At 38.0% G+C, this 14,951-nt stretch overlaps 2 protein-coding genes across 4 annotated transcripts in view; one reads left to right on the forward strand and one right to left on the reverse strand.

Moving 5' to 3' along the window:
- Positions 1-9,302, forward strand: part of dync2li1 (dynein, cytoplasmic 2, light intermediate chain 1) — a 31,598-nt gene extending 22,296 nt beyond the window's left edge. For 2 of the 3 annotated variants that reach the window (XM_072580614.1, XM_072580617.1), the window contains 2 exons: positions 2,157-2,249; positions 8,851-9,302. In XM_072580614.1, the coding sequence (XP_072436715.1) occupies positions 2,157-2,249; positions 8,851-8,919 (162 nt within the window). In that variant the 3' untranslated portion in view covers positions 8,920-9,302. Of the gene's footprint in view, positions 1-2,156; positions 2,250-4,573; positions 8,827-8,850 lie in introns of those variants that run through there. The other variant, XM_072580616.1, reaches the window with a different exon arrangement.
- Positions 9,303-12,917: 3,615 nt separating this feature from the next.
- abcg5 (ATP-binding cassette, sub-family G (WHITE), member 5) overlaps positions 12,918-14,951 on the reverse strand; it is a 36,026-nt gene continuing 33,992 nt past the window's right edge. The window contains exon 13 of the mRNA XM_072580613.1: positions 12,918-13,943. Coding sequence (XP_072436714.1) covers positions 13,747-13,943 — 197 coding nt within the window. The 3' untranslated portion in view covers positions 12,918-13,746. The remainder of the gene's footprint in view (positions 13,944-14,951) is intronic.

Here is a 14,951-nt window from a genome sequence, read left to right on the forward strand (position 1 = left end):
CATAGGTCTTAACATTGACATCCTGTCTTCCAGACCTTTGCCAGCCAATCAGGGATCCTACAGATTGCCTTCGGAGGCCAATTTTCAAAGGGACTGATAGTGAGTTGGTAGGTCAGGTCTCGTGGAGAGGAGAGCTGAGGGGAGAGGTCGGAGCCAGGAACAGAATGGCTTTCTGTGGCCATCTCTTTGTCCCACCCATCCATGCCCTGATTGGTCCCAGCTTGGGATAATTAGAGACCTTCACTAACAGCCCAACCTAACCAGCAAGTCACCCTGATTTTCTAGCCAAGAAACCGGCCATTTATCCTACTTGTTGAGAAGACAGGAAATTGGACTCATAGTGGATTGAAGCTCTAATGGCCTTTTTAGCCACTTACTGACCACTTTAAGGACCTTAAGAATTGAGAGGGTCTCAACTTGATGAATTGCTGAGGTGGCCCGAAGGCCAATATTTCTCCAGGGCCAATTTTTCCAATTATTTTCTCTTCTCTCCACTTGTAGTGAGGGAAGAATGTTTCAAATAGGTGCAGTCATTTTAATGAATGTCCTGTAAGGGGCTTCATGACAACCTCAAAGTAACTTTTGGATGGAATGATGTTCAGACAAGATCCTGTCCATTTATTGTATCAGCTTAAGTGGATATGCAAATTTTCGCATCACACTAAAACAATAAGATGCTCAAGCCAATATTCGAGACAAAAAGACTGCAGATACTGGAATCTAAAATAGACAAACAGGAGCCTGGAAGAACATAGCAAACATCAGGAGGTGGAGAAGTCGAGACCCTTCATCAGAATTGGGGAAGAGGAATGGAGCTCAAATAAATAGAGGAAGGGGGTGGGTAGGTATGGTAGCGATAGTTGAATGCAGGGTGAGTGTTATTGTGATAGGTCAGTGGGAACGGTGGAGCAAATAGCTGGGAAGGAAGATGGAGGGGTAGGGTCAGGTCAAGGAGGTGGGGAGGAGAGTAAGGGGTTGGGGAGATAGTGAGGCGGAGAATGGAACAGAAGTGAGAAGGCTGGGTTGGAAAGAGAGCCAGGGGATAGGTGAAAAGATTATTTGAAATTGGAGAACTCAATGTTAAGTCCTCCACGCTATTGGCTGCCTAGGTGGAAGATGAGGTGTTGTTCCTCCATTATGCGATCTGATTCACTGCAGCAATGGAGGAGGCTGAGGATGGACAAGTCAATGTTCTACCTATTTCCCAATTAGCTAAGTTTTTAAAAAAATTATTTGTTTTGTGCCTGTTTATGGATTACTGCTGATGAAAAATTCTTGCATTTGCCTGTGTCACAACAATTATAGGACTTCAAATGTAGTTCATTGTATGCTTTTCTTCATTTGTTCATTGATATCCCCATCCCTAGTTGCCCATGACAAGTTACTGGTGAGCTGCCTGCCTTAATTTCTGCAGTATATTTGCTGTAGGTAAACCTACAATGTCATTAGAGGGGGACCTAGGTTGAAGACTTTTAATACGATGAGTGCTATCTAAGTACAGATTTTGAAAGATTGGATGTTCTCTTTGATGTCACTAGAGCAGAAAATGATAATTTTGCTGAAGGGTATCCATATAAAATATTTACTCCTTCGCTATTTCAAAGTGCACATGCTGAAGACAATATGAACATTGTACAGTCAGTCCCCAGATTGTGAACAGGTTCTGTTTTTGAGTCTGTACCCAAGTTGATTCGTACACAAGTCAGAATAAAATACAGGACAATATAAAGGAGTCATTGGTAAGTACAGGAAAAGTTAGTTTGCCAGGTCTTACAAACACGAATTCAGAAATTGGTGTAGTTTTAAAGTTGAGTGTTCATAATCAGGGTCTCTTTGTATTATGAAGATGGATTTAGATTAGACATTTAGGTTTCTGTTCCTAAACCCTTCCAAGGTGCTACCTTTCTCCATGTCATCAAAAGCTCTTTGATGCTTATTTATTGGCAACATCTTTAGTCATTTCTGTTATTTCCTCAAACAGTTTTTCAGTTTTACTGCCACCTTCCTGTGCAGAGTACTGAATGGTTTAATGTTAGTACACATATTCAGCGCAACTGTTGAGTATTAATTTAACATAGAAATTCCAAAACCTTAATTCTTGTATTGCAGTTATAGCTATTTAATTTTAACTTTAGCAAATTGCTTTGTACATATAGAATACCAGCGAATTGAAATATGTAGAAGATCCTGCTAAAAACCCACAATATGCTGAACCTGAAGTGGATGCAATGAGGGCACAGAAGGATCAGGTAACCTTTATGATTCAGATTGATTGCAATCGGATTTCTCCAGTGTTCCAAAGTGAAACCTTGCCTGATAAACCATAAGTTTCAAATTTGCTAGTTGGTGGTCAGTCGCTGAATATGTTCACAAGAGACTGCCATGTACTAATAGCAAAGGAACTCCAGGGTGCTTGATAAGAAAGGGGGTGAAAGGTTATTGGGGATAAGCAGGAATGTGGAGTGTGCAGATCAGCCATGACCTTATCTTCTTTTCCACCTATCCACTCCACCCTCTCCTCCTTGACCTATCACCTTCATCCCCTCCCCCACTCACCCATTGTACTCTATGCTACTTTCTCCCCACCCCCACCCTCCTCTAGCTTATCTCTCCATGCTCCAGGCTCACTGCCTTTATTCCTGATGAAGGGCTTTTGCCCGAAACGTCGATTTCGAAGCTACTTGGATGCTGCCTGAACTGCTGTGCTCTTCCAGCACCACTAATCCAGAATCTGGTTTCCAGCATCTGCAGTCATTGTTTTTACCTTATTGAATGGCAACGCAGGCACAAGAACCTGATTGGTGTGTTTGAAATGGTGTTATCTCAAGTACAGTCAGTTCTGTTATAATGCGGTGGTTCCATTCTCATGCAATCCTGTGTTATAAGAAAATCATGTAATAGCAGCACCATTTAAACTAATAGAGCCGGAATCATGTTATAGCCAATACATGCTTTAAAAGTTCATGCTTTAGAAACAGCATCCCCAATTCGTCAATTGCGTTATAGCAAATTTGCATTCACAAAACACACATTGTAGCAGATTGAACCCTTTTACCCTCAACAATGACCTTACGGATATTCAAACTTCAGTGAAGGAACAGCCGTATCTACTTTAAAGTTCCTTGTTCGATTGCACAGCTCTAATTGGTTTCTTTTCAACATATTTCACTCAATGCTATTTCTATCGTTAACGTCACTTTCTGAGACCCTTAAACTGCTAATACAGCTCACTCATTTCTTAACTCCTCTTCCATACCCTTGTATTTCTGTAGCTTTCATCTTACTGTCATTAAGTCACTATTAGGCCCTATTTTGCAAACTGCCAACCTGCACTACCACTATTAAAGACCTTTTATCCCCAAAACATCTGATTCTTTCTGAAAGAAGCCTTCACACACTATGTGGCCTTCTGGATGGTTCTTAATTTCTGGTGTGATGGGACACAATATAGCTTTTTTTTTAAGAAAACTCCTCCTTTTCACTGTCATGAGATCAGAAAGTAATTTAAAAGAGGGAATCCAAATAAAATATTTGCTCCTAAATCCAAACTGTTCATTTAGCAAGTCTGCTATTTCCTTATTTTTAAATTTTTTTTACTTGAATCTGTGTTTAATAGACCACATTTACTTTTAATTGTGTTTTCTCTTTGTGTACATAGTAAAAAAAACTTCTGCCATTAGTTTTGACACCACTTTCTTTTGCATCTTATTGCTTTTTTTGTATCGATTTGTGATAACTATCTTTTTAGAAGTATGTTATGATTTGTACCATGCCATGTCACTTGAATACAACTTTATTCATCTTCAGGTGTACCTAATAAATCAACTTGTGCTCTGTGGTCAGTTTATTTAACATCCAAAAGTTTAACATCCAAACATTTGGCCAACGTAATTGAAATTTATCAAGCATTATTGCAAAATACCTGGGTGAAAGTTGAAATGATGATTCATACCTTTGTGCTTGTACTATAGGTTTACTTCTCAGGACATGTAAATTAATTGACCAGAATCACTCTATCAAGAGTTGTTTTTGACTCTTTCTTTGAAAGCTTGTCAGTTAATTAAAGAGGTCACTTGGAGTTTTTCTACAGCAGTTCATGTGGTGCATTGTTCCCTAGTTACCTTCCATAAAGTCAATCAATACTCCGTCCAAAGGTAAATAGCTGTATAATTATGCTTGAATGATCAAGATTTAGTGATCCCGTTGTACTATGAACTCAAATTGGATAAACCATTTCATGTGAGTGTAGCCTTGAACAAAAGTTTAATAACCCCTTCAAGTTTATCGTCTGTAATTATTTTTGATTACTTCAATTTATCTGAAATATCATGCTTCTTTCTTTCTGAATATTTTATTGATGGTCTAATGCATATTTAAAATGAATAATTTTGACTGTTTATACAGGATATTTGCATTTAAAGTTGTCCCATTTAGCATTTCTTACATTTTAATGTCAATAAGTCATTAGGACCAGAAATCCATTGAGCATTGTGAGATTAGCTTTCTGTAGAACCTTACTTGACCTAGTTAGTGCCATTTTGGCATAACCTCCTTCTCTCTGATTTGCTTGCAGCCTCCCAACTTTTGGCCTCTCTCCAGGCCACTGTCCAAGATCTACAGTAGGGACCCTTGATTGACCAGCTGTCCACCAGAGCTGCCACCTGCCCCGATCACATCCTGAGAAACTGTGCAGGCTGCTGCCAACACCCAGGATCTGCCCAAATATGACCTGTCTGCCCCAACTGAATTTGGTAGCCACATTCTCCTCTTCCTGGTCTATGGGGTGGCATGGTGACTCAGTGAATAGTACTATTACCTCACAATCAGGGACCCAGGTTTGCTTCCACCTTGCGCAACTGTCTGTGTGGAGGTTTCAAGTTCTCCTGTGTCTGCGTGGTTTTGCTTTGATTTCCTTTCACAATCCGAAGATGTACAGATGAGGTGGATTGGCCATGGTAAATTGCCCATAGTGTCCAGGCATGTGCAGTGGTATTGGAGGCAATTCAGAGGACGGTCACTGGATTGATCCTGGAGATGTTTGTCATATGAAAAGAAATTGAACAATTTAGGCCTGTACTCTTTGGAATTTAGAAGACTGAGGGGAGATCAAATTGAGGTATTTAAGATGATAAAAGGTATGGATAAAATAGACATGGAGTCGATGCTTCCTCTTGTGGGGCACTCTAAGACAAAATGTGATAGTCTTAGGATAAGGGGTAGCAAATTTAAAAGAGTAGAGGAAAAACTACTCCCATAGGGTTGTGAATCTGTTGAATTTGCTATCTCAAAGTGCAGTGAATGCTGGGACAGTGAGTAAATTTAAGGAGGAGTTAGACAGATTTTCAATTGGTAATGGTTTGTAGGTTTATGGGAGGAAGGCAGGAAAATTTGAGGTGAGGAGCATATCAGCTATGATCGAATGGTAGACCAGACTCTACGTGTTAAATGGCCTAACTCTGTTCCTATATCTTATGAACTACTATCCACTGTTGCTCTGTAATACTCTTTGGTGTGTGTCTGTCCTGAACAGTGTCAAATTTCAGTAAGATAAGTAAAATGACTTGGCTTTGATTAGATGCAATAATGCTGTGCAAGATACCAAAACATCTTCCTTGTGTCCTTTAGTAACCTGTTGCATTATCTCTTTTGTAATCCATTAAATGAATTGCGTGTTTAAACCTTGACAGTGTATGTTAGTTTACAGTAAAAATGCAGCAAACAACTAGATTGTAAAATAAAATTCATAGCTTTGATGGATATGTATCTTGTCAGTGTTAGTTTTCTAAGTATTGAGATAGAAATGTAAACTTCAGTTTTGATAGAAATTAGGAGAATATAAATGAGACTTGCTTGGAAACCGCACTAAAAACATTTATTTTTGGCTAGATTAAGGTATGTTGGTTAAATCCAGGATCCAACTTCATGAAAATTTGCTTGCAGTATGATCCCTCTTTCTAAAGGTACAATGAGGTGATAAGATGTAGAAGCAGGCATTAAGGCCATTGATCCTTCTCCACTGTTCAATGATGACTCTGAACTGTATTTCCCTGTCTTTGTCCTATAACCCTTGAATTTTGTTGGTTATTCCCATACTGTTGTGACTTTGTGTGCTTAACTTCAGTACTGTTTTCAGCTTGTATTTGCATGATGCAGGTTTATAATGCATTCTTATTGTTTGAGGACTAAGGTAGAAAAACAATGTTTAACTTGAATTTTGACCATTAAGATGGCAAAATGTGACTTTTAGTTTCACTTTAGATTTGTTCTGTATGTGGTACCAAGGTGCCTCAAGACAGGAATCCAGTCACATAAAAGGTCATAACAGTCCAGATGAAGGCAGGCACTGTGCAGATTCAGTCAGAGAAGAGGCCCTTAACACCAGTAGCGTTGTTATTAGCTGTTGATTCAGTCAGGACTGAGGGGGAGAAAAAAGTCCTGAGTTGCTTAGAAGAAAACTCCACAAGCAAGAGGCTGTCAAAAACGGCATCTTACAACTGTTGAAGATATGGGTTTAAGGAGCCATCTCTGGTAATATATGAACTCACTTAGCAGCTTGTTTAATGGTTTCAGGAATGTAAACTAAAATTAAACTGATTTAAAGCAGTGCCAGCTGAACAAGGAGCTTTAGAGTAGAGAGAGACCTGACATTCTATTGATGTTTGACTATCTGTAAACTGTTATGGGGGAATAAAGGGTTGAATCTTCTCTAGTAAGTTTGTGTTATTTTGTTTAGATTCCATTCCCTACAGTGTGGAAACAGGCCCTTCAGACCGACTAGTCCCAACCCTCCGAAGAATAACCCACCCAGATCCATTCCCCCTACCTAATGCACCTAACTCTACAGGCAATTTAGCATAACCAATTCACCTAACCTGCACATCTTTGGACTGTGGGAAGAAACCAGAGCACCCGGAGGAAACCCACACAGACACAGGGAAAATGTGCAAACTCCACACAGACAGTCACCCAAGGCTGGAATCGAACCCGGCAGCAGTGCTAACCATTGAGCCACCATGCCGTTAAAGTACTTTGGCAGTTTGTTGTGAACAGGTTCAGTGGCTACCACGGGAAACAAAGAAAACAAAACTTATGGTCTGTCTGTTGATTTAATTAATTTTACTTTAGGATTTCATCCCCTAATTATTGTTTCTTCACAGCTACTTAAGTTGTCAACCTAGACTGGGACCATGCTAGGTATCCAATTCAGACAACCTACTAATACATGTGAAAACCCCTACAAGGGCCATTGTTGTGGAGTTTATTCAGTATGAGTTCCCCTTTGTAACAGGCAATAGCCTGCTTGGCTGGACCTCCTCACCTGAGCCCTTTATAAGCATACCCAAGGGTTGTCATGGCACAATGGTGGTGTCCCTGCTTATGGACGAATAGGCCTGGGTTCAAGTCCCACTTGCATCAGTGGTGTGTGATGATATTTCTGGACAGACTGATTAGAAAACAAAACACAGACTGAGCTTGGTGGTGGGAAGATCACTCAGTTGTGCATGATAACTGACTGCCCTCTTCGGCTATGATTGTGCCCGAGTGTCCTTGTAGAGGAAGCATACAGTGTCCACCAATGCTTTCGATGCCTATAGAGAAAGATGAACACCACAGTGCTTTATCTTCTCATCCGACTCCATTTTGATTGAGTGCTTTTCCCCTCTTCCTACCTCCCTCCCTCATTTTTGATTGTTTGCATTGCCCTTAACGGGGCTCTGCCTTTAATGATCCAACTGGCTACATAGATGATGTACAGGTGGTGGTCAGTAGTTAAAAACAAAATATCACAGTGACTTGGTAATGGAGGGAAAAGAACCGGGCAGTTGTGTTTAAGAGCACTTCTGGATACAAAAAAAAGCAGATGCAGTGATGGGGGTTGTTTCAACTGGCTGTCTGCCCCGATTCCACGGCTGTATTCTGCCCAGCTGCCCTTGGAGAGGAAACATGTGGTCCAGCAATATTTTATATGCCTTTAGAGAGAGGTAGACACCACAGGGTGTGGAGTGCTTTATTTCCCCTCCTGATTCCATTTTGATTCAGCACCATCCTGCTCTCCCTGTACAGTAAGAGATGGGTCTGCAGATCCATTTGTCCTTGGCTTGGACTAGCCCAGGTAAGCCATGAATAATATCTATTTTGATATTCAACAACAATTTTTTTTTCAATCAGGCTTCCTGAGTTAGTACAGTACTCTAAAAATGCAAATTCCAAGGATGAGAATGAGGAGCAGATTTTCACCCAATTAACAGGGTTTGATGGCATCAATAATTATAACTCATACTAGTACATGTTATTATTATATAATTACTAGTGAAAAAATCTGTTCCTCATTCTCATCCTTGGAATTTAGAATTCAATATATTTTCTTGGAGTTAGCTTCACCAGTTAATTCTATTGGCAAGCCTTACTTCCAGGAGATCTGGACTGTTACATTTCTCTGCTCAATGTCTTAGTAAACATTCCTGAGCCCAAGGAGCCACCAGGAACCTTTATTCTGTACCAATCATTACTGGAATGTCAAGTGCTGTCAAGATGTCTACTTGCAATGCTAAGGCATAATAGACTATGGACAAAGAGTTAGAAAATGGGATTAAAATAATTAGGCAGTTGTTTTTGACCAGCATGGACACCATGGGCTGAAGTATTTTTACTGTGCAGTAGAAATCTAACTGAGTTTATTATTTAGCCATTTACTTCTCTGTGATTAAATTTAGAAAAAGTCATACACACTGTCCTGTGAATTATAGTTATCATTTGTCTTGTTTAATTCTATTACTGAATTATTCAACTTTTGTAGTACTCGTTGTTTCAGAGCCAACAAACATGGTTCCTCAAATTTTATCTTTTCAGGAACTTGAGCAGTATAAAAGAAATGCTTCCAAATCTTGGAAAGAGATGCAGTTTGACATACGAAGATAATTTCACCTCAAGGATTTGCATGGAGCATTTTTTGCATTTTTGTTCTGACAATGGGTAATTTATATATTTATAGCGAGTAATTTTCTATAAATGTTTAAATACTATCACTACTTTTTAAATATATATTAACATTTCAGATCTACTTCACTTTTTGGTGACTTTTATCTTTTTCAAGTTCAATAATTCATATTCAGTATGACAAATGTTTAATTTCTTTACTACCTGTTTTCAACATCAAGAATTCATCAAAGTGATGAGACTTCATGTTTATAACTACAAGAGCAAGAAACACAGGACTGAGTCAACATGTAACACTTTTGGCTTGTTTCAAAGTGTTGGTGCCTGTAAAATTTTAAAATAAAGTGAATATGATTCAAAATGAATCAATTGAAGCAAGACCTCCCCATAATTCACCACAATTTCTGCTGCTTCAAATTCTGCTCTTCAAAGGAGGTGATGGCTGAGTGGTATAATTACTAAACTGTTGGTCTCGAGACCCAGGCAGTCTGGAATATAAAACTCTTAGAGACAGTTAAGTTTAAATAATTACTGCCATTGGTAAATAAAGGTAATGTTATACTATAACATAGACACCTACAAGCCAGATTTGAGCTAAGGTTCTAAAACCATTAGCAGAGTAGTGGTGCCAGCTCTTACCCCTAACAGCTCTCTCAGGCCACTCCCCTTATTGCTGCAAACAAGCTGTCTTTATACAGAATTTGGTATTAAAATTACAAAAACAGCAATTTCTGCAGGGAATAAACAAGAAAAATGAAACAAAACTGGATAAAGAAAAGGTGCTCGTGCTTAATGTTTATTCATGAGAAAGTAAACCAGAAAGAGGGTTCTCCCAGGTTTCTTATAGTGCTCTACTTGAGGAATTTTCTCTCCCTTACATCTAACTGTTTGTACCCAGCTATGATTTCCAACAATATTTAAATCAACAGAAATAAAGCATCTGTTATCAAATAGACATACAGATATACAGCACGGAAAGAGGCATTTTTTTCTCTCTCTCCTGCACAGATGCACACATAAAATCCATCACATCTCTCTCTGCATCTCCTGAACCCTTCAATCAGTGAATGTAATATACAGAAAAATGTTTTCTCTCTCTCTCTCTCACACCTAAACATCTTCCAACTTCCTTACTATGTCAGTTTTTTCCTAGCTTTTTAAGGGTAATGAGGCATTCGCATTCCAGCTCAGTCATAATGAGGGAATCGAGCTTCATAAATACAAATCTGCTCAGTGTTGTATACATGGAAATGCATCAGGATTGTTCTATTATGTGCATATTCCACCCAGCTTATTAAATTACAAGTTTTTTTTCCTACTGAGTATGAGTTTTGTTCAGAGTTTTTGATATAATTCAGCAGTTTAGCTTTTCTACATCCTATTGTGAAATATGTGCCTCTGACATGAGAAGGAAGTACTGCCACATATTCCACAAGTGAGCAAATGTTATCACCTTATTTACACTGATACTTTGACTCTAAGAACAGGTGTCCCCAATTACTTTGAACAAGCACTTTCCTGTATTCTCTGCAGCAAATGTATTACATTAAAGACTACATGCTTTTTCAGAAGGTACAATGATGAAAAGCTAAACTGAAATCAGGAAATGGAATTGTACACAGGTTTACGTCAATTTAAGCCTCAAACAGAAACCTAGTGTGGAAATCTAGAGTGAAGTTTGGCTGTTGCTGTGTTCAGTGAGGCCCTTTCAGCTCCTTCTATTCTAAATTGACTCAATCCACATGTCCCAGTCAAGTACATCTAACTTGTAAAATGCTATCCAAAACACAATAGGGTGTGAAGAGCAAGAGGCTCCAATGTAATTCAACACAGTATGACATGAATTCATACCTGTTGAGGGACAGGCGCAAATTCAGGAAATGAAAAAAAGGTTGAGATGGAGAACTGATCAATGAGAGGCAAGTTGAACTATTGTATTAAAACAAGATAATCCATCTTTGTGTAACTGACTGGTAAGGCTATTTGAGGATCTTTCTATTGTTGATACTCATTCTCTAAAGTGGTACTAATGAAAAAGGAAGAAGTTAGAGAAAAGCAAGGAAGACAACTGGTTCTGATTAGCTGATTTTTGTGGTCTAACTTCATTTCATACACAAGTAACAGATGCAGAATTAGCATACTCACAGTAGTGCTGTCATTTGAGATGTCAAGATGATCATTCATGTCCTTTTTCAGTTCATAACCAAGCCCAGGTAAAGGTCTTATGCTCAGACTTACAAACTTTGGTGAACAGTGGAACCAGTTATTTTTTGGCTGATGACAGCAAAAGAGCTAGAACATTAAGTGAAAATAGTTGCTTACAAGCAGAGAATTTTGCTTCCATATGTCCACCGCCCACTTCAGCAGACAGCACCTCTAACAGGACTTGCAGATCCAGTATTTGGCTCTTTAGTCTCCTCAGGACCCATAACACCAGAGGGATAAATAGTCATCCATATCCGAAGGGACAGTCTCAATGTGTCGGAGGTCCTTTGTGTCCTATTCCACAGCTGGAAGACTTGAGAAGGTGGGACAAGCAACTTGTATTTCGAAGCTGGACTTATTGAAAAAGATACCTTTATCTGAGAAAGCGAAGGAAATTTCAGCTTTCATGACACTAGGTGAGCCCCTAGTTTGTTATGAACCAGACCAAACTCCCTTCAGATATATAACAAGGGGATAGTATAGACCCTAACTTTTACTTAAAGACATGTATAAGCTGCTGTGTTCCAGAGATAATTTGTTTGGTTATATTACCCGGCTTTAAGCAAAACACACTTTATTCTTACCTTATAGTTAAAATACAAACAAAAGAAAGAACTGGAATAACTTAACTCTATTGGAAAACTTAATAAAATAACAGATTATTTAACTACTAAACAATAGTTACTCCAATATAAGTAACATGCCGTAAGCGCACAAAGGCAAATTCAATAAAATAGATCGTCTCACATGCAGTTCTGGCAGCAGAAAGAACTTCAGCGTTTAGCTGTAACAGAGAGAAACAACAGCTTCCATATCCAGCTTCAAGACTCCAGCAACTACTGAAAGAACATAGAACAATACAGTGTAGAACAAGCCCTTCAGCCCTCGATGTTGCAACGATCCGTGAACTATTCTTGGCTTGTCCCCCTACACTATCCCATAATCATCCATGTGTTCATCCAAGGACTGTTTAAATCTCCTTAATGTGGCTAAGTTAACTGAGAAAGCCAAACTAAAACTTGGTTCTATAGGAGCCTAAATCCACACATTCATGCTTTATTGTTCCTTAGGTTAAAAAAAACTAAGGCCTTATAAGCTGTTTTATTGGCTTGGAATAGACTGCTTGTCATCTCAGCCTCAAACTCTTTGGAAGAAAAAGCAGGACAAACTACACCTCTTAAAGCTGTAATATCGTCACACTTTAAAGGAACAACTGAAAGCAAGTGAAACCATCTTGTATTCTTTTCCTTTGTCATACAGCTTATTGGCTACTGATAAAAGTCTCACATATACAACATCAAAGAGGAAAAGTGCAGGACCTTGAGGTGGAGTAATATGAGCAGAGAACCCATCTTTGGGCAGATAACTACATTAGGCTGTCTGTCAAATTGTTTACACAGAAAGGAAATAGAGTTTTTCTTTTCTATAGCACTTTACATTTCTCAAAATTTTACAGCCAATCAATTGTTGACTGTAAATGTCAAAAGACCACCTCAATTAGAGCCTGGAAAACCTCATAGAAGAAGTTAATTGCAGCTTACCAGAACAGCTTTCTATTAACTATTTAACCAAATCTTTGGAGAATTGTATCCATAAAAATACTGACTGACTAGTAAAACTTAAACTGAACATAAAGCAAAATGTATCTCAAAATATACCCTTGGGATAAATGAGCTTTATTTCCTATGATATGTACACATTCTCACAATTTGTTTTACAAATCACAATATAATTTGAAAATGTAAACCATTTCTTGATCATGTAGTAATGTGCTCTCTTCAAAAACATTTTCAAAACAATTATGCTAAAAATATTTGGTGGATATCACATTAAATAATAAATTTCTACAACTTAAAACCTGCCAGATGAAATGAAAATAAATCATGGTCATATAGCTACATTAAATCTGTTATATTTAAAAGACAAGAACTTACATAACATCTTTTGTTAAAATAGTCTTTATTTGATATCATTGTGCCACGGAATGGTTAGAATTGGGTTTCTGGGGGGATAATTTTCCAAAATCATTGAGACCAGTGTTAAATGGCCAGTTATCAGACCTGATGCCGCATCCTATATTATGGGCCACACCACTTTTTTAAAAATTACCTAAGTCCACTCTAGATCACTTTTCATTTAAATATGAAGGTTCCAATTCCAAATCTATTTAAATGTAAAGGATCTCTTCCATCGCCTCATGACTTATTGAGTATGTTCGTTATAAAGCTAATCCATACAGATCAAGGACATCCTAAGATTGATTCCAAATCTGTACTAGTCCAATCTTATCTGAAGTGGCAAGCAAGGTGTCAGGGTGGAATAAAAGGCGGTAAAATGTCAGTCAGGGCTGCTCTTCTTTCTTTAACATCCCCCTTAGTGATGTATATTTGAGAACAGGATTAAACTGACTGTGCTATGTTGACCAGTCTGACAATATTAGCAGTGTCCAAAGTATGGTTGGGCAACCAAACCCTGCACCTATACCTCAGCAGATGCAGTTTAAGGAAAAGAGAAAAACAAACAATCAAAAGGAAGATACATAATTAAGTTCCTCACATTCTTTCAGGAGTGTTGTAAGCATCTCAAGATGCAGCCCTTTTGTCCTCAGTGCCTCTGGATGATTAAATCTCTAACCTTGAAACTAATAATGCCGAGGATAACCAAAGCAGGCAAGAAAGCATACAGCATTAGAAAATCAAACACAAATCTAGAAGGTGCCCCAGGATATGTCGAATCAAGGTACTGAATCCCTCGTGTAAACCAGCAAGGAATGTTTGTGTTGTTAGGAGATGACTGTTCACCTGTGGGTAGAAATATCAAAACAACCGGTTACTAGTGATTTGGAATCTCATATTGCATATTATAGATAAAATTTGTACGACCTTTTGTCTATAATACCAATCCATGAAACTGTACAATTAGTTTGTCACTACACGATACGAGTTGGCACAATTACTTCTGACAAAAGCCATAAATGTTTTTCAAAAGGCCTTTTGTTATCATCTATCTTAGTTAATGTTGAAACAATTGTCAATGATGGTCCTACTTAGTGCAAATAAATTATGATTTTCAATGTGATAAAAATAAATATTACAAAAAGTTATTTTAGCCGCATCAATTAGCATTCTTTCAAAACTATACCAATCTAAGACTGCAACTAACGAGATAACGAACAAGCTGGGAGAAAGTTCAAAAGCTGTACTTGTATGAAGTACACTTGTATAACTTATCAGTACTGGACATGTTTCACAGGTTGCACCAAACATCAGGAACAAGAAGAACCCTGTGAAATTTCACCACACTTTTCAACACAGAATCACGTTGCTTTGCTTAACTTTAATATTCTAAATTTAAGATGATTCTATATTCATGACTATATTCTGTCAATAAGGCAATTAATCTTTGTGCGAGGTACCAAAATCTTTGAAAGCAAAGCACTCCTTAGTTCATAGAATAGATTATGTTTATCACTTTTCAATAAATCCATATCCTTAAAGAATATCATTTACAAACAGAACAGGCAAATTATTGTTCCGGACTGGATGCTTCTTCAGGAGTGAAAAAAAAATAAATACTTCATTGGAATCATAAACAAAAAGGTCTGTCACCTGAAGTTCAATCAAATTACAGGGAAAAATGGGAGTTTTTTTTTTGGAAGGCTGATATAATCTTTGTATCAGGTGATGAAATAAAGAACGTATAAAATGTGAAATTTTTCTAAGACACGAGGATGAGGTAAGAACTTGGGAGAAAATTGAAAATCTTGATAAAAGTGCAGATTAAGTCAGGAATTAAATCAGAAAATGCAG

The sequence above is a fragment of the Chiloscyllium punctatum genome, chromosome 11, assembly GCF_047496795.1.
Source record: "Chiloscyllium punctatum isolate Juve2018m chromosome 11, sChiPun1.3, whole genome shotgun sequence".
Lineage (NCBI taxonomy): Eukaryota > Metazoa > Chordata > Chondrichthyes > Orectolobiformes > Hemiscylliidae > Chiloscyllium > Chiloscyllium punctatum.